General features: G+C 34.8%; 1 protein-coding gene across 1 annotated transcript; it reads left to right on the top strand.

Annotated features, from left to right (window-relative positions):
- The first annotated feature begins 11,848 nt into the window (after window positions 1–11,848).
- pax1a (paired box 1a) lies at window positions 11,849–15,519 on the top strand. Its single transcript, XM_065288838.2, has 5 exons — window positions 11,849–11,852; window positions 12,230–12,859; window positions 13,621–13,754; window positions 14,089–14,299; window positions 15,087–15,519. The coding sequence occupies exons 1-5, from the start codon at window positions 11,849–11,851 to the stop codon at window positions 15,176–15,178; spliced, it is 1,071 nt and encodes a 356-aa protein (XP_065144910.1). The 3' UTR covers window positions 15,179–15,519.
- Window positions 15,520–24,919: the final 9,400 nt, after the last annotated feature.

The raw sequence follows: 24,919 nt of genomic DNA, 5'->3' as shown, positions 1-24,919 counted from the left end.
ACACATTAATTTTTTGATGCTTTCCTGAAAGTTTTTTTAGTTCAGTCGCATATTCATCAATGGCTTTATCTGCTATTTCCTTCAAAGAAATGACTTCACTTAATAGTTTTGTTTAGTTTGAGATTGCAGTTCTGATGATCAAATACTTAAACAGTTTTACAGTCATCAGCTGCCTGTTGAGGTTTCACATAACTCTCTACAAGTTTATCCTACCAAGTGATGGCAAAGTGTCACCTTTGTAGATGCTCCCTCAATGTCAGGTATAAATGTAGTTGAAATGCGTCCATTAAAGCTTTTCACATCTTTGACATATTGTTTGAATTCAGCATCAGTATTGGTTTTAATCTGAGTGTGCCGTCCATCCTGTCGGATGAGTTGTGCACCTGTGCAACCACAATGTCTTCTTTCAGCAAACTCTTCAACTGTGCAATATGCAACTGAGCAACATATTTTAACACAAGTCATATAACAACTGCATTGTTGCAAATGTCACCTAGTTGGTGAAAACCCAGCTAAAGTCTTTTTTTTTGTGATTCACTGTTTTCTACATAAATTTATCCTATAATGTAAAGAACATTGTGTGAAAATATAACCTTGATATCTTTAATATTGACTACACCCTTAGAACGAATGTGTTAAAAACAACACACTAGTGTTGATTCTGGGACAACACACTAATGCGTTATCCCAAAATTCACCCATCTCTGTGTTATTATTGAAACAACACATTTTGTGTTACTTTTAACACAACTTGTGTTGTATTTTAACACAAAATCAACACAAATCTCATCATTAGGTTGAGACATTAAACTGGATTTTACAGACAGGGTCACTCAATAGTGGTCGACCGATATGGTTTTTTTTATGGCCGATACTGATATTAAGAAAGCGGTATGGCCGATAGCCCAATATAACACAAATGTAATTACAGTAAATAAGAGACAAACAGCAAATTGGTGAAATTACATAAATATTTGTTATGCATAACATTTATAAATACCCTTATAAAGTAAAGCATATTTCCATAATTAATATGAGGATTATAATTTGGATCTGACATCTCACTGTACTGTTTGAGGTGTGCAGGTGGTGTCATGTCACGTCATGTTAAAAAAAGAATAATGATTGGTAATTTTACTGTCTGTCAGACTTTGGCTTTACATTGAGTGACACTGAGTTTATTTTCATTATAAACAACAAATTTAAGTATTAGATAAATTTACTGGCCGATTGAAAAGATTTATCTTATTTTCAGTGGCCTTAACCCCTAAGTAACTCTTGTAAATGTTGACACCTTTGCTAATGGGCACTCAGCTTCAGATACAGGTTATGTATAAGCCATAAATGTTATACTTAATCTGGATTAATTGTGGATTATCTGGCAGGACCAGAAAAATGTGACTGACATTTCAATTAATTTTACTTAAAATAATGCTTTTAATAGATGATTTTATTTAAGCATAAAATAACCAAAACATTATTCAAAATGCACTGTAAATCAAAATGCACTGTTTCCTGATTAAATATAAACATTTTAACTTTAAAATATGATTTATTTTGAAAGAAGTAAACTTGATTTTATAAGTTGTACCAACTTATCTCTTGTCAAGATAAACATCTGACATGACTTCTGAAGTTGTAAATCTTCATTGAAATTAAAGATTTTAAGGTAGCAAATATTTTAAGTGAAGTGAGAGCAATGTTAGGTTTTTGTCTAGAAAATGTTTTTGCATACTGGCAGTGGCAATTTACACCTGATGCAACTCATTTTTTAAACATGAAATGTGACTAGAAATTATTGCTAAATTCTACCTGATTTATAAAGAGAATAGCGACCGTGCATGAAATATAAAGGGAATTTTGGAGAAATTGAAAATGAAATAAAAATGAAGCTTGTCATCTTTATTGACTCAAGTCTGCTATGCACAGTCCATGGCACTCTTAATGACGTAATAATGTACAGAGACATGTAAGCACACCAATAGGACTCAAAGCAAGAACTCAAAACACAAAACGGTTATTTGTTTCATAAAAAGAAACCAAAGATGTCAGATAGTCATTGTCCTGGATTGCCCTTAAAGTTTTTTTATTCCTATTAACTTGCATGTAGTTATGTCACCATTGTACCCACAGGCCTGCTCACAGACACATTTGACATAGTTTAATAATGATTGATGTGGACTGTGAGTCTTAATAGACAACATGACATGTAGACAGCTCTGTTCAGTTACCTAAGGCTGTTGTTAAGTCACTCATCAGATGGGCAGAGTTTGAGCTACCCAGATCACCAGCAGTTTGCTGTCATCTTTGACCAGGATGATGTATTTGTGCTTAAGCCTTACCATACTCAGTCGGTCTGATATCTATGAAAAGTTGGCTTGGGCGCACAAAACATTTGTATGTCTGTGTGTGCGTGTGTCTGTTCTTCTGTGTGTGTGTGTGGACATGTATGCATACTGGAAGGGGGTACTGGACTAAAAGATCATGTTTAACCTGACATGCCCGGGCTGGCTTGTGGCTCTTCTGTCCTTGTTTAAGAGAAAGATGTTAAATTCTGCTACTTGCTGTAAAGATGTGTTTTTTTAGTCATCTGCTATGCAAAAGGTGGAAATCCCCTCGGTGTGGATGAGCGTGTCTCTTTTTTATTTGTTCAACAACGTTTTTGAATAAGAAAGTCGCTAGAGCATTCAAATGTAAACACGTCGACCAGCAGCAGGTTTTCAGATATATCCTCTTTGGCTTTCAGCTGTTGTCCTCTCTCCCAAAACATAAGAGTCTAGATCAGAAAAATAAATATTAACAATAGTGAATAAAGACAAAAACTGATCATTGTCATGACTTTAACCTTTAAATCCTCCATGGTATGAGATTCTGAGCGTGTGTTGCAGTCAAACAAGTGTTTATGCAATTGCAACATAATAAACCCTACAGTGCAATACAGTAACTAACTTCCAGATACAGTTATACAGCACATTCATTTTAACATGATTTATATAGAAGTTAAAACGTGTTTGCTTTAAAAACATATGCTGCTCAAACATAGATTTTCTTTGGCAAATTATGTGTGTAGTTTTCCCAAAAATTGATATTACATTTATTCAGCATTTTCTTCCGCAAGAGCGAACTTTGATTAATCCATGTGTGACTGCACAAACAAGCTGCCATTATGTGAACACTGAGCTTAACGTATGCAGCTTTCAACAAATCGTCCGAATGACTGACGACCAGCAGCACAGGTTCGGGGATATTTCAGGAAGTCACTAGCCCTTTTATGTGAAACGTGGAAGCAGAATTTATGCAGAACACCCAAAACAAACCCACGGCCCGAGTCGGCTGGCATCTGCACAAGGGTTGAAATAAAGGATGGTATTTATGGACGCCTGGCAGAAGGCTGAGAATGAGACGCAGGGGGATTTCGGCACCTACGGAGTGTCAAAATCAAACCAATTTTAACTTTATAACAGAAAAATCTGTAACCCTCCTAATATATAATAGTAATGGAGCCCATATACATTACATTAGTATTGAATTCCTCATGTAATTTGTTAAATGTTAATTGAATTGTCCAATAAAACTTTAAACCCTTAATGGGTCTTTGTAACCATTTGTGAGTAAGCAACTTTGGTTAAAAACTTCTGTATGACTAATATAAAGCACAATATATTAAGTTGAATTACATTTACTTGTACACTCTCAATATGTTTATTTAACAGAAATAATCCATAAAATGTTTTATACAAAGATTTATTAACATGTAATACATTTTTGAAAACATGCTCATCCTTGCAGTTGAGATAGCCCAATTAGGTACAAGAAAGCTAAGACAATACCAGGAGGCCAGGGCCCACAGGGGGCCTCAACAGTTTTCCAAGGGAACCTTAAGATGACTTAAAATCATTCAAAATAAGATATAGGAAGCATTAAAATAAAATAAAATTGTGCAATAGGTGGCCCTGAAATTAAAAAATACTTGTGTTCTCTGGGTTCAAACCCATGACCTTATGCGCTGCAAACGCAATGCTTTACCACTGACAGGAACACTGATATAAGGTCAATAAATAATATAAGGTCAACAAATATAAGGTCAATAAATCTAAATGGCATGTATCATTAAATATACATTATATTCAGTGGTTCTTAAACTTTTTAAAATGCACGTCCCCCTCCCCTCCTTGTGAAGGGTCCCTCCCCTTTGTGCCCCCTTAACAGAAAATGCATGACATTAAACAATCTCAAACTATTTTTATGAAACTACAACTTTATAAAGTACATAAAAAAGGTTGATTCCACAGAATTTATGATAAATTGATGTTTACATTGTCACCACCTGGGTTCCCCCTAATATTTTTTTTACACTATATGGATATTGACCCTTAAAGGTCCATTGTGTAGATGTTTAGCTGCATCTAATGGTGAGATTGTCAATTGCAACCAACAGCTGTAGTATGTCACTTTAAGTATTGGTTTATACTAATTTTATTCTAAAATTAGATCAACTGTCGCCTGGCGTTGGGGTTAGAGTTGGGTTTGGGTAGGGATGTCATTTTATGTAAATCTAACCCTAAACCGAAGCGACAATGGTAAGAAAATAGGACAAAACAGTTGAGTAACCAATCCGTGAGAATGCCACAGAAAAATTAGCAAAAATTTTCGTGACTATGCCACGGAAATTCGTGAGATCAAGTAGATGGCTCAGTCCACAGCTCACCCCTCCCTTTTGGAACGCATAGAGAAGCTACCGACTGTGAAAACTTTCTTTCTTTGTAATTTTTCTAAAAATGTATTCACTGGATTTATTTTTTATGTCTGTTTGTAATGTTAATGGAGTAATGAATTAGTAAACTTGGAAAACTTTACCAATTAGACATAGAGTATTTTCCAGAATTTTGCAAGAGTTATTAAAAAATCTATTTTTATTGAAGAAAATTTTTTGAATTATTTTTTCTTTAGTTATTATTACTGTAGGTACACCTTTATTACAATACAAAGTCTCTGTAATGAACTGCCTACATTTTATGTTATTATGCAAATGTATTTGATGTTTTTATAGGTATACCATTAAATAATTGCATGTGTCCTGTTTTTTTTTTTTTTTTTGCCATAGATACAATATTAAATAACAGAAAATTACCTGTTTTTACCACACACTCTATTAAATAAATGAAAATATTTTTTATGTTATACCAGCCTGATCTCACAAGTAATCGTACATATTTTAAGAGTTGGCTAATTCGTATCAATTCATACAAAGTTAATCGTTCAAAATCGTACGACTCTCATAAAAAACAACAACAATGAAACCTAACCCCACACCTAACCCCAACATCACATGGGTCAAGACAAAACGAACCAAAACTTATGAATGTGGTCGTATGAATTAATACAAATAAGCCAACTCATAAAATATGTACAAATTCTCATGAGATAGCGTTATTATATCGTTACAACACAGAAAATGTCTTCTATTTTAATATAAAAACGGATAAATAATGGTTAAATAGTCTAACAGGAAATTTCTCTTTTTTTTATTAATGTCTCATTTTTTTATTGTAGGCACACCGTCAATTAGAAAAAAAAATGTATGTTAATTGACTATAAAAAGTCTGTGTAATAAGCTGCCAGTACTTTTTCCGTTATTTTACAGATTAGTTTTAGAGTGTACGGTAGCTGCAACAGGACAAACATTTTATCATCTGAGACAACGTTGTGACAAAACAAGCTCTATAGAGCAGTTTGTCTGTTTAGGGCTGTAGAAACATGGCTGAACAAAATGGCGACTTCCATGCAATGTATGTAGATAAAAACGGCTCATTCTAAAATAAGAACAACAATACAGTTCATTATGTAAGATCTTTACTCATCTAATATCTATATTATATTGCATTTCTGTCAAGAGATCCTTTTAAAAGTTACACAATGCACCTTTAAGATTCAGCACCATTTGGTAGAAGTCTGTAAAAATTAAATTTAGGGTCAATAATAAAATTAAATTTTTATTGTCATTTTTTTCTGGTGTGACCTACAAAGGGATCTATTGGGAATCTAATATTGTCGATTTGTTTAATGAGAAAGAAATGACAGTACTGTTATTATAGTTTTAATGAAACCCACTGCATTTAAGCCCAGGGAATTTCTACATTGTCAAATGTCAAATCACCATATTATATTTTATGTTACTCTTACTTAAAAATCTAAGTTAAACAATTTCGACTTGATTTTATAAGTTCTGTCAACTTTTCACAAACCAAAAGTTTAGTTCAAGTAGGTTGAATTGAATTGCAAAACCAAGTTGTTTTAACCTTATGCTGCATATGTTTTACAGCGATATGTCAATTCAACACTATAGGGTCATTTATTGGACAGGAATGTTTAGTCGACAACACATGACTAGTTTCGACCTCTATCTTGATGTTAACAGTTACTATCTCTCTCCTTCTCTTTCTCTCTTTCTCTCACATACACACAAACACAGTGATAAAGATAGATGGTAAAAGTGACTGAGCTTGTTTTGCTGTGACATTAATACTCACTTCTTCTTTAAAATTCCAGTGTCACAACTTTGTTATTATACTGGTCACACTGACAGATATTAGCTTTCAGACGAAGACATACGGTTCTCATGAGCTCATTTATCTTGAAAAGAGAAAACTGTCAAAAACATACACTACCCCTATGCCTGGTATAAAAAGGCATATCTGTGGCTTGATATTGGTTTTGAAGGAACGATACGGCGTCACTGGCCTTGCTATTTCTTAAGCTTTGCATATTTAAAAAAAGCAAAAGCTTTAAAAAAAATACTTCACAGGTTATGTTGACGTAAGGTCAGTTCAGGCATATAAAGGCTCTTGGAGTGTTTTCAGAATGATTATGGCTTCCTGGATTAATTAAAAGCAGAAGTAAGTGTGCTTTTCCAAACCAACCATACGCTGGCAACATAAGCTGACAAAATAACCAGCTGACTTTCTGAAGCTGTGAAAGGCTTCAGAGCATGAACGAACATAAAAAGGACACGGCACAAGTAAATACATTGAGTTAGAATATTTAAGCCAGGAAAAACTCGGACCTCCATTGTCGTCTGAAGATGTTGTTTTAAATATTGCTTTACTAGTGCTGTTTGAAACTTGACAGGGTGCATACGATTCATGGACCATATTTCTGGCCTCTTGTAGAATACAATAGACATTAATTTTAACTTGTTCCTCGGTTTATAATAACAAGAGTAGGAAGCCTATACAGTTTGAGTTTTTAAGAACAAAAATGTAAAGCTCTTATTTCACTTAGCTCATATAAATTTCCAATGAAAGGCCTTTTCATGCGCTCATGTTTTTAGTCCTGGTTTGGCAATTGGCCATCTCTTTAGAGTCTGATAGTGTTCCTTAATGGAGCATCTTCCACTGAATAATGACACTGATTAAGTTTCTTCATCTGTCATGTTTGAAGGACACACAAGTGTCTCTCTCTCTCTCTCTCTCTCTCTCTCTCTCTCTCTCTCTCTCTCTCTCTCTCTCTCTCTCTCTCAGATTTGCACCTGCAAGCACATGCACACACATGCACACATAAACACACACTTTATTACAGACATTTTCTCAAAAACAAAGTGAAGTGCCAGATAAGCTAGAAAGCGTACTTTATTTGGTAATATAATTATCTTCATTGTTTTATTTAAGTAAAGTTATTACACATGACTGAATCAAGATGATTTTATTGGGTTATATTAACTTCATTTATAAAGGTCAGTTCAGGCAAAACAAAAACAGGACTCACATTTAGTAGTTCAAATGATTTGACATTTTTCTAGAGACACATGGCCAAGGAATTTAGCATTTGTTATATGTTGCATGATAATGCCTTATCAACTTAAACAATTATCCACCATTTTCCACATGGGAAACATTTTTGTAAAGGTCATAAACAATTAAACAGACTTTTACACTGGGCTCACTCGCTAAACTTGGGGTGGAGACTTCAAACCATAAAACCCTGCTGTCGGTGCTCTCAAGTCACAGTGCACCACTTCAATGAAGCCCTAATGAAAACCTTTTGTCTTTATCGAAGATGCCATGATTTTTTTTCTGGCATTGTGTTTAATATTTACACAACATTAGTGCACATTATCCAGAATATTTGTTTTTATAAAAACACATTAAGTATGGGTCTAAAATGACAGGTTTTTAATTTTATAAATGCGTTGCAACTAATAAAAACAAACATTAAATATTCTATTGAATGGGTTAAAATTATTAAAGGTATTAAAATTATTTAAAAAGTTTGATAATAAAAAACTTTAGCCTGTTTGTTTTAGGATTACACGTCATGCTTAAAACAACATTGATGATGTTACGGTTATAAGATTATCCCTATTTGCATTAAAATCAGTTTTAAGCATTTCTGGCACAGTCTAATAATTTACATATGAACAACGAAATCACAAAACCCTGTAGCCTAAAAACACTACAAAGTGTATGAAACCCGACCGCTACCTGAACTCCACAGACCATGCATAGGTTGAAATTTTTAGGATTTTTGTTCATGACAGACTTTTATTACCACTTCAAGACAATGTTTGTCCGTTTGCTGCTGAAAGACATTTGCGCATATTGATGTATGTGTTCAATTGCATGAGCGCACTATGAATGGTAATCTAATATTGATCTAATATGTAAATCTGTAAGATCGTTTAAACTGTAGGGAATTTATTTTTTTATTTAATTTAATTTTTCTAATTTGTCTAATATTTAAAATAAGGGATATATTTAATACACACACAAACACACGTTAGAACTGCTAAAAAATAAAACTTTGCTGCCAAAAAAAAACCTTTAAGGCCGTAATAATATGAGGCCGTTTATGTAACCCCATTTAATCAAGTCACCAAATCAAATTCAATTTTTTAATATCTAAATATGTTCAAAGACCAGATAAGACAAAAATTCCGCACATCTTTTATGTAGGCTACCGTAGTGCGGGTATTGTATGATAAGAAGGACACTATATGATAGTAGCCTATTTGATTTATGTAAGGAAGAATTTTGGATGTGTTATCAATTATACAAAAACAAAAACAGTATACAATCATAAGTGTTTATTTAAAAGATTTTACCACAGTTATGGTAGGTTACAGGCCTGTTAACCTAACTAACATTAGTAAGTAAGACCTGGCGCACATTTTGGTCCATTTCTGTGGGAGTGAGTACAGGTGTTGGCGTAATTGTCTGTTGTAGATATAGATGTTTAAACTCGGTATGGACAACGTGTTGGCTGTTCTGTCTTCTTATACTTTTAAAAAAAACGAAATAACGAATATTTACATCGAAATTTAAATAATATTCACAAATTTGACTACCTCGTCTGAGAAAGCCTATCGCTCTTGTTTTCAACAAACGCGATGAACTCCCACAAGAATTACATAATTTTTTAATCTTTAGTAGCCTATAAAGAATGTGTCCTAGTATATCTTAATTGACGAAATAATTCTAAGAAAATAAAAAATAAAACAAAACAAAACCTGTAAGCAATTTTGGAAACTAAAAGATTTATAAGTAAAATAATTTTAAAATAATTAAGATTAATAATAATTCAGTCGTATTTATTTAACAAAAATATTAAACATCATCGTAAAGATGGAGGTCAAAATATGTATAACCATTCGGTTTTCAACAGGGTAATCTGCCGTTATGATTTTTTTTCTTTTAATATTTCTGCCCTTGTGCGCATAGCTGGAGGATGGCTAAATATTTTCTTTTGCGCTTGTACCATCTATTAACAAAATAAAGAAAATGTTAAAGTAATTGTTTCTGTAGTTCTTTTTTATTTAGACAACACATTAATGTTTTATGTCTTATGTAAGTTCTGGTATGCATGGCCAATACGCAATGCTTTTAAAGGAACCACATTTACTTTCCACACCATTCAAACTATTAAAAGATATTCGCGTATTCAACATTCACAACTAAAAACTCAAAAGGTTTAGCTCACAAATTCCTTTATTGTTTTTACCGTTATAACATCACAACAGCAGTCAAAGCAGGCTATACAGACTTCAACACATTATTTGTCTCCCGTACCTGATATGTTTTCATTGTAAGTAAAGAAACCTCCGTGCATGAAGGTTAGTACCTTAGAATCCATGCAAGACAGCAGATACACGAGTTCGTCGTCAGTATGTTTCTCAGATGTGACCATGAAGCTTTTTCAAAATCCGTATATTTCCCATCCCCTACACACGAAGAAAATTTGACTACAAAATGTAGTCCCTATTTAATCCAGATGAGGGAGACTTTTGGCTTTCTGCACTACATATGTCCTTTCTGGTGATGGTTGACCTATGTCAAAGTTGTTTGATTTAGATCATTAGAAAAGTTTTGGGTTTGGGTACAACACCCTACTTTACACATTTTGTCATTTTTATCTGATATCTGATAGTTCTGATGGTGCGTATTTCTATTTAAAGTAAGATCCAGTGCATTTTCAATGTGGCCAGTCCTTTCGTTACACCAAACTGTCAATTGATTTATATTCTTCTTCATTCCTGTCCACTTTACCCATAAGCTGTGAGAGGATTTGGAGGTATGTTCTCCATGTGTTGAAAATGGAGACTTGTGAACTACACATGTACGGATAGTGACACTGCTTCTTGTTCTGTTGGGTCGTCTGTAAACTTTTACAAGTGACATTTTGTGAGCTAATAAACGATACCTTCTTTACTTCCACAGGAAACTCTGTGGGCGTGCTGTGATAATGTTGGCCTTTGGAATTCAGCCAATGCCCTTATATATGCCATACAGTATTCCAGTGACAAAGATATGGATTGCATTGGGCCTAATTTGCTGCATGTATACTGATAAATGAATGTTGTACATTTCTATGTAATGTACACAGATTATTTTAGCATTTTGGTGCCCCACTGTATCTCGTCACTTCTTAACAGTCAGTGTAACCTCACGCTTACGCAGGATTTTTATTATTTTGTCCATAAATACAGCAGATATTTGAAAGAAATGTTTTAATTCGATTGATAAAATATGTACACATTTATGCATGAAGAAAAGTTACTTCAGTAATTTGCGAACTACTAAAATAGTGTGTGTTCAGGTGTCAGTGCTTGTTTTGAATTAAGTAATAAATAAACGAATAAAATGCCATAATGGTGAATTTCAGTGAATTATTGTTTTTTTAATTGGTCTTTTAGCGACTAAGTCAGCAGGCTATCACTTTTTTTACAATGCGCATGCATATTCGCAAAATTAGTCAAGTTGTTGTTGCTTATTTGACATATAAAACTTGTACATATAAGACAAAGTGCATGCAATTCCCTGATCTATACCTCACACTGAATACGGACGCCTCAGCAGCTTTTCTATTTCAAACCTCTTGGTCCATTCCTTTGGGTTTGTAATCACATTGTTATTTAACTTATGATCGATGTTGGGAAAGCGTCAAGGTTAAACGCAGATATGTTCTTCCGTTCCAAATTTGAGGAGGTTTACAGAAAAGGTTAAAGTCGCTCATAGTGGAAGGTACAGATGCGCGCACACACGCAGCCTATTCGAAGACTCCTGGACCAATGAAATGAGCGCATCGCTCTGTGCGTAACCAGTAAGATTGACGTGGAGGACGCGTCAAATTAACTCCAACAAATTTCTGCCTGCGGGATCAGACAAATCCTTCTTTAACTGGAGAGGAACGCTCTATCCCATTCTGCATTGGACTGTTTTGAGGTTTTGTATGCAGACGTTTTTTATTGGGAATAAACAAACCGTTTTGCGAAATTTTGAAACCCACTTCTCAGGATCTCTACATATGCGACAGCGTTCAGCCATTGAAGAGAAACAGATTCAAAGAAAAGCAAATGGGTGAGTTCTCGTTCATGTTTTCATGCTTCATTGGCAGAGAGGTAAATTAAGTCAGAAAAAACTGTAAATAATTACGCCTTGAATTTTTAAAGACAGTTGTTTGTCGATGCGCTTTCTGTTTATATGCGTTAAAATGTGCGTTTTATGTTGTGCAGAAATAATATCCACTGTCTTCCATTAGATCAATATTCTTCAGTGTCAGGTTCTGCCAGTATTAAACATTTTGCTATATAAAAGATTGAGATAAATTGATCGCCTTGATGTTTACCTTTAAGTCTTTGATTTGGTTAGCTTACATCGAATGCGTGTGTGGTGTGCAACGCCACATTCTTACCACGTTCATTTTCCCTAAATTAAATAAAATGTGTTTCTTTCAGAGCAAACCTACGGTGAGGTGAACCAACTGGGGGGAGTTTTTGTCAATGGACGTCCTTTGCCAAATGCAATAAGATTACGAATCGTGGAGTTAGCCCAGCTCGGGATAAGACCCTGTGACATTAGCAGACAGCTCCGGGTCTCCCATGGTTGTGTGAGTAAAATCCTTGCGAGATACAACGAAACTGGATCCATTTTGCCCGGCGCAATCGGTGGTAGCAAACCCCGAGTTACGACGCCGAATGTGGTCAAAAACATACGGGATTACAAACAAGGAGACCCTGGAATTTTTGCTTGGGAGATCCGGGACCGTCTTCTCGCGGATGGAGTATGTGACAAATACAACGTGCCATCGGTTAGCTCCATCAGCCGGATTTTAAGGAACAAGATTGGTAACCTCTCCCAGCCTAACCAATATGAAAATGGCAAGCAAACCTCTCCGCAATCCAGTCTTCCTTATAACCCTATATACCCCTATTCTTACCCCAATGCAATGTCTCCTTCCGGGACCAAAATGAGCAATACGCCCGGTGTTCCTGTCACGGGTGGGCATGTAAGCATTTCCCGTGGTTGGCCTTCCGCGCACACTGTCAGCAATATATTGGGTTTTCGGGCTTTCATGGATCCTACAGGTGAGAATTATTGGAGAGCTGTGGGTTTAGAGCAGCTCATGAAGTGATTACTTAGGCCTCACTTGCTTGATTTGTAGTGCATAAACAAAGCAGGCTTCTGAGGCCTCTGTAATCTCCTAAAGTGGGGGGGAAAAGAGATTTTGGATTTGAAAACCTCAGACAGGTTTAAAGAGTCTTATTTTTAATTTAGAAAACAGAGTCATGTTACTTGTATGATGCATTATTGTATGGAGATGTTTTTTTTTCTATAAGATCAATAACATCGAGTAGGCCTTCAGGTTCTTGGTACTAAGCTCGAGTCAAGCCGTAATATTTCATTTAGGCTTACAGGTCTGCTAATTTTCTGTCAGTATTTAAAAACAATCTGAATTCTTTAAAATATTTCTTGAAAAAAACATTGCAATGCATTTTATACAGTTATTCGAACAATTGTCCTTGTGTTTTCATTTTAAATGAATTTATTAATATGAAGTAAAACAAATAAAAGGTACATATTGAGCTTCGTTAAATGATCATGATCACACTATGTTTATTTAAAATTCGTTTTAAATAATTTTATTACAAATTTTGCATGCAGAGTTTTGCACATTATTTTTCGCATTAGTGCTATTTATTTTTAAAATACTTTAAACGATTAAAGTAGTAGAGGGGAAAAACAATCTTTTATTAATGCAATATGTAATTTACGTGTTTATTGTATGCTGCTCTGGGTATTTTGTTGTTAGATACAAAGCTACAATCTAAATGAACTATTTTTCCAGCTATTGCTAGCGCTGAAGGGTACGCACCAAAAATGGAGGACTGGGGAAGCGTCAATAGAGCAACATTTCCTTCTGCACATGGAGTCAATGGAATAGACAAATCAGCTATTGATGCAGATATTAAATACCCTCAGGTGCGTATGCGTTATAAGCATGTATTATCTTTTGTTGAATATTAAATTACAGTTTTTAACACACTTTACATAGTAATTATCTAGGCAATGTAATAACAATAGTAAATACTATGTAATACTAATAAACAACGTACGAAGTAGCCTATGTACTTATTTATATGCATTTATTTATTTTAAATGCGCCTCTTTAATAATAATAATAATGTCAGTCATATTTAAATACAATATATGTAATGTAAACCTGAAGAGTTGTAACTGTGTAGTTTTTTACAATCTGTATTTTCTGTGTGTGTGTCTGCTCTGTGTTCATGTGCATGTTTTGTCTTTATTTTAGCCTTCATCGACTTTGTCCAGTTATGTCCCAGCGTGCGCGTACTCTCCCTCCAACCAGTATGGTGTATATAGCGGCCCGGCTGGCAGTTATGTGAGTCCCGGGCATCACTGGCAGGCCCAGGGCACGAGCCTTTCTCACCCGAGCGGTGGCGTGACGATGCACCCGAGTGACATCCATTCTTCTATGGCGTTCAAACATGCAGTGCGAGATGGTAGGCGCAATCATGGCCTGATATCACACATACACATCAACTGTCGTTAATTATCGATGTGATTGGGTAATGTTTTTCTGATATGTGAGAAAATATTATATTTATATAGTCTGTTAGCAAAAAATACCTTAATCGTGGCTTTCATGCATTAGCTACAAAGACAGATCCAGCATATAGTCTCATTAAGATCATCAGACATGCAAATACAGTTTTGTCTCGGACTGAGGTCACGTTGGGTTTCTGAGCCTTTTAAGCAATGCTGTATGTTCCCAGATGAATGCCCTTGTTTAGTTGTAGGCCTTGTTTCTGTAGCTTCATTGGTTGCGCATTGCGTTAACAGCACAAACGATGTGGGTTCGATTCCTAGGTACTGATAAGAAATATGTATACTTTGAGACGCTTTGGATAAAGGCGTCTGCGTAAGGGTTATTGTAAATAGATGCAAATGATACGCTGTTATTATTACCATCCTATTTTACGCGCTTATGTAAATGCACAGTTTCGACTAATACTATTTTTACCTGACCTTTAGGTAACCACATATTATTTTTAAATAATAGAATAAATTATTTACTCATTAAATCAGTAATATGAAAGCCAGTTTTTGTGCTATTTTCACATTTTGCAATTAAAGCCTTTTTTAGACGAAAATTTTCTTTTCAAAGAATGGGTCCCATTACGCAGCGTTAAAATAAACACAAGTTTAGAAACAATAAGACAATGTGTGATCTGGAAGAATTGCAGCTTGTTTACTCTCTAAATTTGCCCTCCTGTTTGTCCAACCCAGGAGACAGAAAGCCCATCAGTCCCCTAAGCAAGCAGCAGCACGAGGCCCTGAGCAGCATACACGGACTCAGTCTTCCTACCTCATCCTCATAACAGCACACACCAGTATAGATTTAAGCGCATTTCAACAACATAAACTGTAAGTTCAACCGATCTTCTGATGGTGTTGTTCTGATGGAGCGGTATACGGTTTCTGTAATTCTGAATGAATGTACACGACCTTGTTCTTTACTGTAACTAGGCTATAACTCTGTCTCCAGGCAGAGTTATTTGGTGGTTGGCTGTTTAACCATTATGTCAAATGTTTTTTTTCCTGTGCTATTTATAAAAACGACTGTATAGTGGGTACAAAATTTGTCATTTTAAGTAGACTAATTCGTGCACGTCTTCATCAATTACGATTTAGAAAATAAAACTCATTGCATAGATATCTACATTAAACAACCCCCAGTGAACCGAATTGTTTGTTAATGTAAATATGAAGAAAGCTTTAGTCATATATTTTTTATAAATTCATGTGTAAATATGCTAAATAAAGACATTGCATAAATAAAGAGCTGAAGTCCATATCGTTATTGTTTTTTTTCATAATAGTCCATATTTTACTAAAATGGGATTTCGTATGCATAGGATAAGAATTGGATTTATACATTTATGAGCACTTTAAAACTAACTGCCAAAGGGTATAACATTAAACTCATATTTTGTCTTATTTATAGAGAAGGCTTAATGCACTGTTGTGCACAAAGCGATAGGACCATTCTGTGTGCGCTACTAGGCGTAATGGGGCTTGGCCGCATTTGGCGCCTCCAGTGATGCTATCTCTGTTGATGCTGGACCAGTGCCACACAGCTCAATATTAAATATATATAAAACGTGTGATTGTCAATTTTCCAATCTGACCATCGGGATATCGCTGTTTATCCCTGTTTCTTGAAACTGATTTATAATTTATGAAAATTATCTTTTTGATGGCTTGTTTCATTGTTTACAATATTTTACCAAAATGGAAAATGCAAAGGTTAGCATAAATGCACAAATGCTGATTGTACATTACAAATCTTCGGGTTACACTTATTTTTCGATTATAAAAGTAGAAAAACTTCGTCATGTCCACTGCATTTACATTTAACGTGTGTTAATTATTATTATTATTATTATCATCATTATTGCTGATAATAAAAACGAAAACATTCTGAGAATTTTATACATTTTCTTTGGATTTAAAAACGTTTGTGTGTTTTTATTGATACGTGTATATCAACACGCTTAACACATGTAACATTAATTTATATTTTTATATCATCCAAAAACTTAGCATCTGTTAATGGCCAATATGTTTACATTTGTATTTTTCTCATTTAATCGAAAAAGCACTGCCCATCGCAATTATGTGTTAAAAAACTTTAAAGTCAAATTGTTTTCGATTTACAATATTTTATAATTTGGGATATTAACTTTAAAAACGCCTGTCACATTTATACAGTGAATTAAAAAGGTATTAACAAGAGAAATTAAGAAAGAACCTATAAAGCAAAACGAATCTTTGAAACTTTAAAGCCAATATTTGTTAATATGCTTAAACAAATTGCAGTGTTTTCTAAACTGCACGTACTAATTTAAAATATTATTCTTTGATACACCCGAATAAGTGTTAATTATTTTATTCTTGCATGCACAAATGACAAATAATCTGAAAAAATAATTTGCAGTGTCTGCTTCCGCATAATAATGACTGCGATAAAAGCATACAGGCCTTGTTTAAAATAATCTATAATGATGCACATTTTTCATCGCGTGACTAAAGTTCTCCTAAGCTTTTATGATCATATGAGTCGGAACCTAATAAAGGGCCTAAGCATGTAAACATTTAAATATGTTCATATTTATGGAGAAGAATCAACTGACAGGCTGCAAGAAACTCACGCCAACCTGTAAAATGTGGATTTTCTGGTTCTACACAACAGTTATAAAACCGAAACCATTTGGTGGAAAAGTGTTGCCTGAATGAAATAAAAAAGAAAAGTTCACCCAAAAATGAAAATTCGGTCATAATTTTCCCACTCTCATGTAGTTAAATACCTGGATAAATGTACTGTATTTGTTCTGATTAACACGAAGGAAGATATTTTGAGTAATGTTTGTAACCAAACCGTTCATAAGCCCATCCAGTATTATTTTTCCTACTATAAAAGTGAATGGGGCTCATGATGGGTTTGGTTACAAACATGCCTCAAAATATACATTTGTTGATCAGGACAAAGAAATGTACAGGTTTATTACAAACTTTTTGCAGGCTGCGATGTAGAATAATCATTAATGTTTTCCAAAACCCCTAATATAAGGTTCTAAAAAAAACACATTTTCTTTCTTAGCATTTTATAGTCTGCGGATCATATTTAGGATCTATAAAGAACCTTTTGTGCAACAGGAAGCTTCAGTGGATGTTTAAAGTACATTTTTGAACCTGTATTTATAAGCGTGTGTTACACTGGGAGAAGCTCAGCCTTCCTTTGACCTTGAACATACTGTAACTGCTCTGGAATATCTCGCGCGCTCTAGAAAAACTAGCGCGTAACTACTGATCCATAATCAGTAAGCCATCTCTAAACCATAATTACAAGTAAAGAAACACTGACTCTAGATCAGCAGCAGAGGACAACTTCATCCAAATATATTTTTTACAGTACGAAATTTCAGGTTGCATGCGCTTTGTTTTTTAAGTACCTAGTGTAAATCGTGCGTTAAAATTATTTAGTAAATTATGCTTGCAAAAAAAGAAATGTTTTTTTATCATATCCATTCTATAAAATAATCAACCCATTCTTGAAAATAATAGACTGCAATTACTTTAATTTAAAATAATTTTGCGCTTACAATGTCTGTGAGGATTGTTTATTCACTATAATTCTAGATTATTCTAGGTTTTTGTTGCATTCGCTTTAACAGTGTGTTGCCTATTGTGCATTTAGTGTTTAAGTTTGCTGCCATGCCGAAATATATATATGCTTGCTCTTGAGTGGGTTAAACCATTAGCTATATGATGTGTGTCTGTGTAAATAACCATTACAACGAATGATTCATCTGCGTTTGTATGAAGTGTGAATGGTGTATAGTACGCAGAATGGCCTGCATGCTATATATAAAATGAAACATGATAAATTTAACTTTAAACAATTTGTATTTGCCTAAATAATTTAAAATGAAAACGAAAAGCCTTAGAAATGTAATTTCCAATCTTTATATGGATAAACTTTTGAATAAGATGTAGTCAACACTTTATTATTGTAAAAAATGTGATCCAAAAAGGAAATATTGATGCAATATTGTAAGTCTAAATAATTATGTAAATCAGATATGGACATTCTGGTTACTATTTTAAAACACATCAAATGTATAAACCTCCCTCAATTATAAGCAAAAATATATAATGGCCAAACTGATATGTGTTTCATCCAGATTAAACTTTTCATTCAATCACAAAAATCCAAAGTGTGGGGCTTCTCTGAAAAACCAAGCAGCTTTTGATAGACATATATTTTTTTAATGTCAGCAACCCTAACCTAAATCTAATCTTGTAGTAAAGTCTGTGTCTAGTGCCCTCTGATTAAACTAAACAGTTTCTGCTCAATTGATAGAGCATTGTTTTAGCAGCACAAATGTCTTTGGTTTAATCCCCAGGGAACATAGTAATAAAAATGTATACGTTGAATGCACTGTAAGTTGTTTTGGATAAAAGTGTTTGCCAAAGCTTTAAGCAGCACATGGCTGATCCTAAATTTAATGAGAGTAATTCACACAAGACTAAACCTTTGCAGGATTCAATTCCTCCAATAGATAGTTTCCATTTTGAACCATTTCTGCTTGCTAATATCTGTAACCTGATATCTCCTATAGTTTGTTGCATTTGCCCTCAGTTCACTATAATTGGGATTTGGGATCGAGCAGCTGGCATAGTGATGCTGTTTGAAGGTTTGTGGTTTTTTTCATTGGTGTTCACACCCAGGATATTGTCCTGATGTTTAAACAATCATAATATATTCATGTTTTAATATTTTTCCAGCAGCAAATACTTCCCATCCAAAACTTGTTGCAGCAAAAGTGCACCTGGAGCAAATTCTCCATGTTCACAATGGAAAAATGACTTTACAATAACTCTTCACTCTTAACCACAGTTCAGAGCAAATCGTGGATTTTTATCTACCTTATCTTTGCAAAAATAGGTTTTACAGAAGGGTTTAGATAAGAACATAGTTTTTTTAACTGTAAATGCACTGTACATCTCTTAAGTGAGGAATGTTTTTCTTCTGAAGTTCTCAGTCTTGGAGCTACAAGCTTCAACAGATTATCAAAATGGTGAAACAAAACTCATCTGTTAAGCCAAACAATAGTGAGAGGTTTGCCTGTACAGCGTCAGAACGGGACATCAGTGCTCCGATCCTGAGAGGGAGTGATCTGTCACTGTCTCTATTGTGTAAAGGAAAGATAGGACCAGAGACAAGTGCCCATCTTGTGGTTCTAACAAGCCGCTGGAAGTGATACGTCGGCTTCACATTACATTATCTTTCTTATGTTCTTGTCCGATTGCTGACTGGCTCAGAACATTTAGGCGCTTTGCTATACGAGGCCAAGTATCAGCCAGCAACAAAAATGAAAATGAACCAAATTAAATGTGTCTTAAAAATAACACTTTTATTACTGATTATTCTGTATGATCACAAAAGAAAGTAATTGCAATATAATGAGTATGTCTGCTATCCTGTTCAATATTAAAATTACTGTCCATAGTTTCTCTATAACAGCTCACAGCAACCAATCAAATTGACAGATGCTTTTATCCAAAGCAACTAACCGTGTGCCCAAGGTAAATTTTAGCAGAAAGTGTGTACCCTGGGAATCGAACCAGCAGTCTTTGCATTGCAACACCAGTTGAACTAGGAACAGTAGGCAGCATGCTACATGCTAATGTTTTCACTTATTTCTCCCTCTCTGATCATTTACAACAAAACAGCATCAATAATACTAAACAGAGCTTACTACCACTTATTAACAACTATGTAAATGCCCCATCAATTATTATTTTTTGGAAAATAATCAAAATATTTAGGTGCTAGGGCTTATTTGTAATCGCCACTGCGTTTTAACTGATGATTTTAATTGTATTACTCATGAAATTGATGCTTTACTTAATTTTAATTGTAGTTGAAACTCAGATTTTTCAATTCACTTTATGCATAACTTTATCAAGTTTATCTTGTAGTTTATGTTTTGTTCGTTTTGCATGAACAATGCATTTTAAGTAATGTCAAAATATTTTGTAAATATGTATGTTTTTAAGTAAAAGCTACTTATCATTATATGTGATAATTGTTGGACAACAAATCACTTTTTACAGTGCAATCTGAATAGACGGTCACTTTACAATAAGGGTGTATTTGTTAAGATTTGTAAATGCATTAGTTAACATGAAGTAACAATGAGCAATACTGTTTTCATCACTTGTTATTCTTTGTTAATGTTTGTTATTCCAAGTTATTCTCATAGTGCATGAACAGATATATCTTTTGATAAAAAAATATTAGTAAATGGTGAACAGCATGCAATGCTATGGAAGTATTGTTAGTTCATGCAAGCTAATGCATTATCTAATGTTAAAAAATACAAGCTTGTTGTGAATCAAACCTGAACACGTAAACATTTGTACCTTTTACATTGAGTAATCATTTACAATGCAAGCTGGAAAAATTGAGTAACTTAAAGATTTTTTTTACCTCCACCAGAGGTATGCAATTTGTACATATTTTATGAGCTGGCTAATTTGCAAGAAATTAATTGCACAAAAAGAAATGACGGGTAGAAAAAAAGTGATACCCCCCCAATAGACCTTCACCTAAACCCAACATCACAGTGCAAAAGCAAATTGTACAAAAACGTATTAATTTGGTCGTACACATTCATACGAATTAGTAACCACGTAAAATATAATATTAGTACAAATTGCTATGAGATTGTGTCGTTTTATCCAAAGCTACATGCAGTGCAATACAAGAAATACATTTTATCAATACTGTAGGCTTATGCATGTGTTCCTTTTTTACTGACCAATCGTCTTTAGCTCAGCATCTCAATTATGTTTAGCATTCCCGCTTGACCATTTCAAATCTTTACTTATGTGCTTTGGGTCATTGTCTTGTGATGGAGATGAATGACATATTCCCTGTAAAATGTCTTCATATTCCCTCAAGGATTGTAAAAAGTTCAGTGGCAGCAAAGCAAGTCACTGGTTGATAAAAGGGTAAACTTCTGATATTTTCATCCAAGCGTTGTGGAACATGCAGGTGGTCTTGTGTTATTCAGACAATAGTAGTTTCATTTATGACGTACTTCTATTAACATCAATTGTTTATAATTGTTAATAGTGGGCACATGACAGACTTTTACAGTTTGTAGGGTTTTCCCTAAATCTTTTGCTGTTACCTTCGATTTTCTTTTCCCCTCATTTAAGATTGCATGCATATTGTGCTATTTTATTGATCTTTCCAGGACACGCAAGACAGCTAAAGCTCTGAATTTTCTACATTTTTGGACAATTTTGTCTTATAGTAGATTTTAATTTATTTTTATTTTCCAGCTTTTCTAACTGAAAGCTCTTATAACCAAGGGATGTTTCGCTGCAAACCAGAGGTGCCCAAACAAGGCAAACATCCATTTCATTGTCCCAGTTGTTTTTTCTCCTTGTTGGTTTTTCACAATTCCTCAGTAAAAAGCAACAATCTTGACCAGAGGTGCCCAAACCAGGGCCAAAGTTGGCCCGCAATGACCTTTAATTTTGCACATCATGATAAGGAGAAAGGAGAAATGTCATTGTCGCAGATGTTCATATTTCTAATTAAACATTTTCTAAAAAGTACATTTTTTATTTTATTTCACATTACAAAAATGTACATTTAAATTCAATGCAAGGCATTAAAGTGAATACATTTTTGTTAATGTACATGCATACTTGAAGGTGTATAGCATGCATCAAGAAACTCAACAAACTCGGATACTATAGGCTAATAATGCAGAGGTGGGGGCAGTGGCACACAGACAAAAGTTTACCTTTGAAAATAAAACTGCATTAGTTATGCATTAACAGAGAAATGTTTGCTTTTTTATATTAAAAATTCTAAATGAGGAGAATCAGGGCAACTTTATTTTTGTTATATTACACAGCAACTTTTACTTTCGACCCAAACCCTCAGTCAGGTTTGATTTTTGGCCCTTGGTAGGAAAACGTTTGGGCACCCCTGCTCTAAACAATCTTTCATGATAAAAACAGATTTGTCAGGCTTTGTGTGTCTTCATTTTAAGGGTAAGACACCCGTACAACCTGCACCTCAGTCTCATCCTTAACTGAACCACCTGACTTTAATGAGCTTTTAAAGAATTTGTTAACACCTCTGTCCATGAATGATTGCTCGATGTCTTCAAATGTATGAGAGCAAGACTTGTGTTTTATTAGTTGAGTCAGATTGTGTTCATCTATAATTGTGATGAATCACTGCAGACATCCAGGTCCTTCTAAAGATGTCAACTTCTGCAAAAAATTATGTAAACAGCAATAAAATACCATTTGTTTAATGCATCCAGATGAAGTACAGATCTCTGGTAAGAAGGAAAAATACTTTTGAGTCTGTGTTAGTGGCTTCTGCTGCAGTATATGTGTGGTAAACCGATATCTGGGAATGAGATGAGCTTCATTCCCTGTCATTGTCCCTGACCGAATCATCTGCTGAATAGAGAACGATCCTCTGCCGAAATGCCCATCTGTGATTTATTTAAAGAACAGAAATATCTTACGTGTGCTTCATGCAATCCCATGCATTTTTGCAATTACCATCAAGCTGTGTGGCAAAATCAAGTTAATTTTTGGCACCGGTTCTTATGAGGTGATAATAGTTTGATGACTTTCCTCAGAAATATGTTCTTGTGGTAAGCCACTGTGCTGTCTGTTGGTTTTGTGTCTGTTTTATTCAAATGTGTTACGACACGAGTAATGCGATGGAGACGGCTGGTGAATGGTAGTCGCATGCAATTTGGATATTTGTTTCCCAGAGGGATTTTGCTCAGTAATACGATGATGATAGAGCGGGACTTTGATCTTTGTAACAATCCAGCATGCATGCTTTGTAATAGCAGGGCAGATGCTTGATTTTATGCTATATCACCAATATTCAAACTTCAAACGGTAATTTATGCCCATTTCTTGCTTGCATTTATGTAAGTCATTATACACTCAATAGAAAAATGGCAAAACACAAATCATGACATCATAACATCTGGTGTGGTAAAAAACAGCGATGTTACTGACATCAAATATCAAGGCCTCATACTATGGCCTCCTTACGAATAGCTAGAAATTCAACGAGCCTGTTTTAAAAAGTTTGTATATTTTAAGTTTGTGACCTTAAAACTAAATTCAAACATGTCTGACTGTCTGATTCACATTCAAGAAGATGTTTTCTTAGGTCTGTGTCTGGTTTTGTGAAAGACATTGAGACAATGCTAACTGCAATGGTGCGTAGCTCAGCGCTAGTGACGACAGATAAAGTAGGTAAGCTAGCTGGAGATTAATGTGTGATGTAAATACGAGCCCGGCACAAAGACAAATGAAAAATTTCTGCTGTGCTGTTGAGGAAGCAGCGTCTGACACAGGCGAGGTATGCGGAAACGTTTCCAACGGGACCTGACAAGCTGCACCACGTACACAATGAAGTTCGGAGTAAACGCTGCCACCGTTTAGTCTGCAATGGACGACACAACAAAGGCTGCGACGCATTAATCATATTTTGACAGCGTGCCACTCCTGTAAAGTCTGACACGATGACAGAGCAGATCAGAGTGTGCCCACATTCATTCTTACATTCACCACCTTCTCACTTTTTACCTGATTTTCTCAGACAACTTTATCGTCGAACATTTCTCTTGTACATGTCTTCAGTCAAGCTTCAGCAGGTTCCTAACACCTCTTTGAAAAAAAACAAATCCATGTTGAAATAAAAAAATGTATATGCATGCACAAAAGTCCCTGTCGAGCTCAGACACTTATCACAGCCCAAAAATCGTAACATAAATAAAGAGCTAAAGATATAAAGCTAAATATAGAGCTAAAGAGAGATAACTCGATGAGAATTTACATGCATGGAGGTGTCAATGTTACCTTTGATGTGGTCAGTTCCTGTGGCTCAACTAGTAAAGCATTGCATTAGCAGTACTAATGGTTGTGAGTTCGATTGACAAAAATATGAATATGAAACCTTGAATGCACTGTAAGTCGCTTTACATCAACATGTCTGCCAAATGCACAGGTAGCGTTTTATTTTATTAAACAGCATGAAATGTTTTAAAGTGGGACACTCCGCTAATACCACTACAAAATGTATAAATGCACTGCTTATATATATTTTAAGCTAACAAAGCTTTGTTGATCCTAATAGCTGTTTTCTGGTTTTGTCCCGTCACTCGCTTGCACAGGCTTTGAGAAAACCAAGTACATGCGGTGGTCCTTTAAACAGTTCCATACAAATGGTTCGGCGAGTCTTTGAAGAGCATTGAGCGTGGTCAGCCGTGGAGAAGCGCTCATATCCTCTTATTAAGAGCAGCTCCTCTAGTTCATTTTTCAAGTTACTATTTTTTACTCTGCCTAACTAACTCAGACTAACTCAGTCAGATGATGTCAGAAGTTCAAGGTATGCCATGCAAGTGTGCAATGTGTTTTACTTTAACCATTAATGTCCATTATCAGTTTTGTTAGGCCCCAAAAGAATACAATGTAAGATTATGAGAAAGGAC

This window comes from Paramisgurnus dabryanus, chromosome 17 (assembly GCF_030506205.2).
Source record: "Paramisgurnus dabryanus chromosome 17, PD_genome_1.1, whole genome shotgun sequence".
In the NCBI taxonomy this organism is placed as follows: domain Eukaryota; kingdom Metazoa; phylum Chordata; class Actinopteri; order Cypriniformes; family Cobitidae; genus Paramisgurnus; species Paramisgurnus dabryanus.
This window is presented reverse-complemented; position numbering and strand designations above follow the sequence as displayed.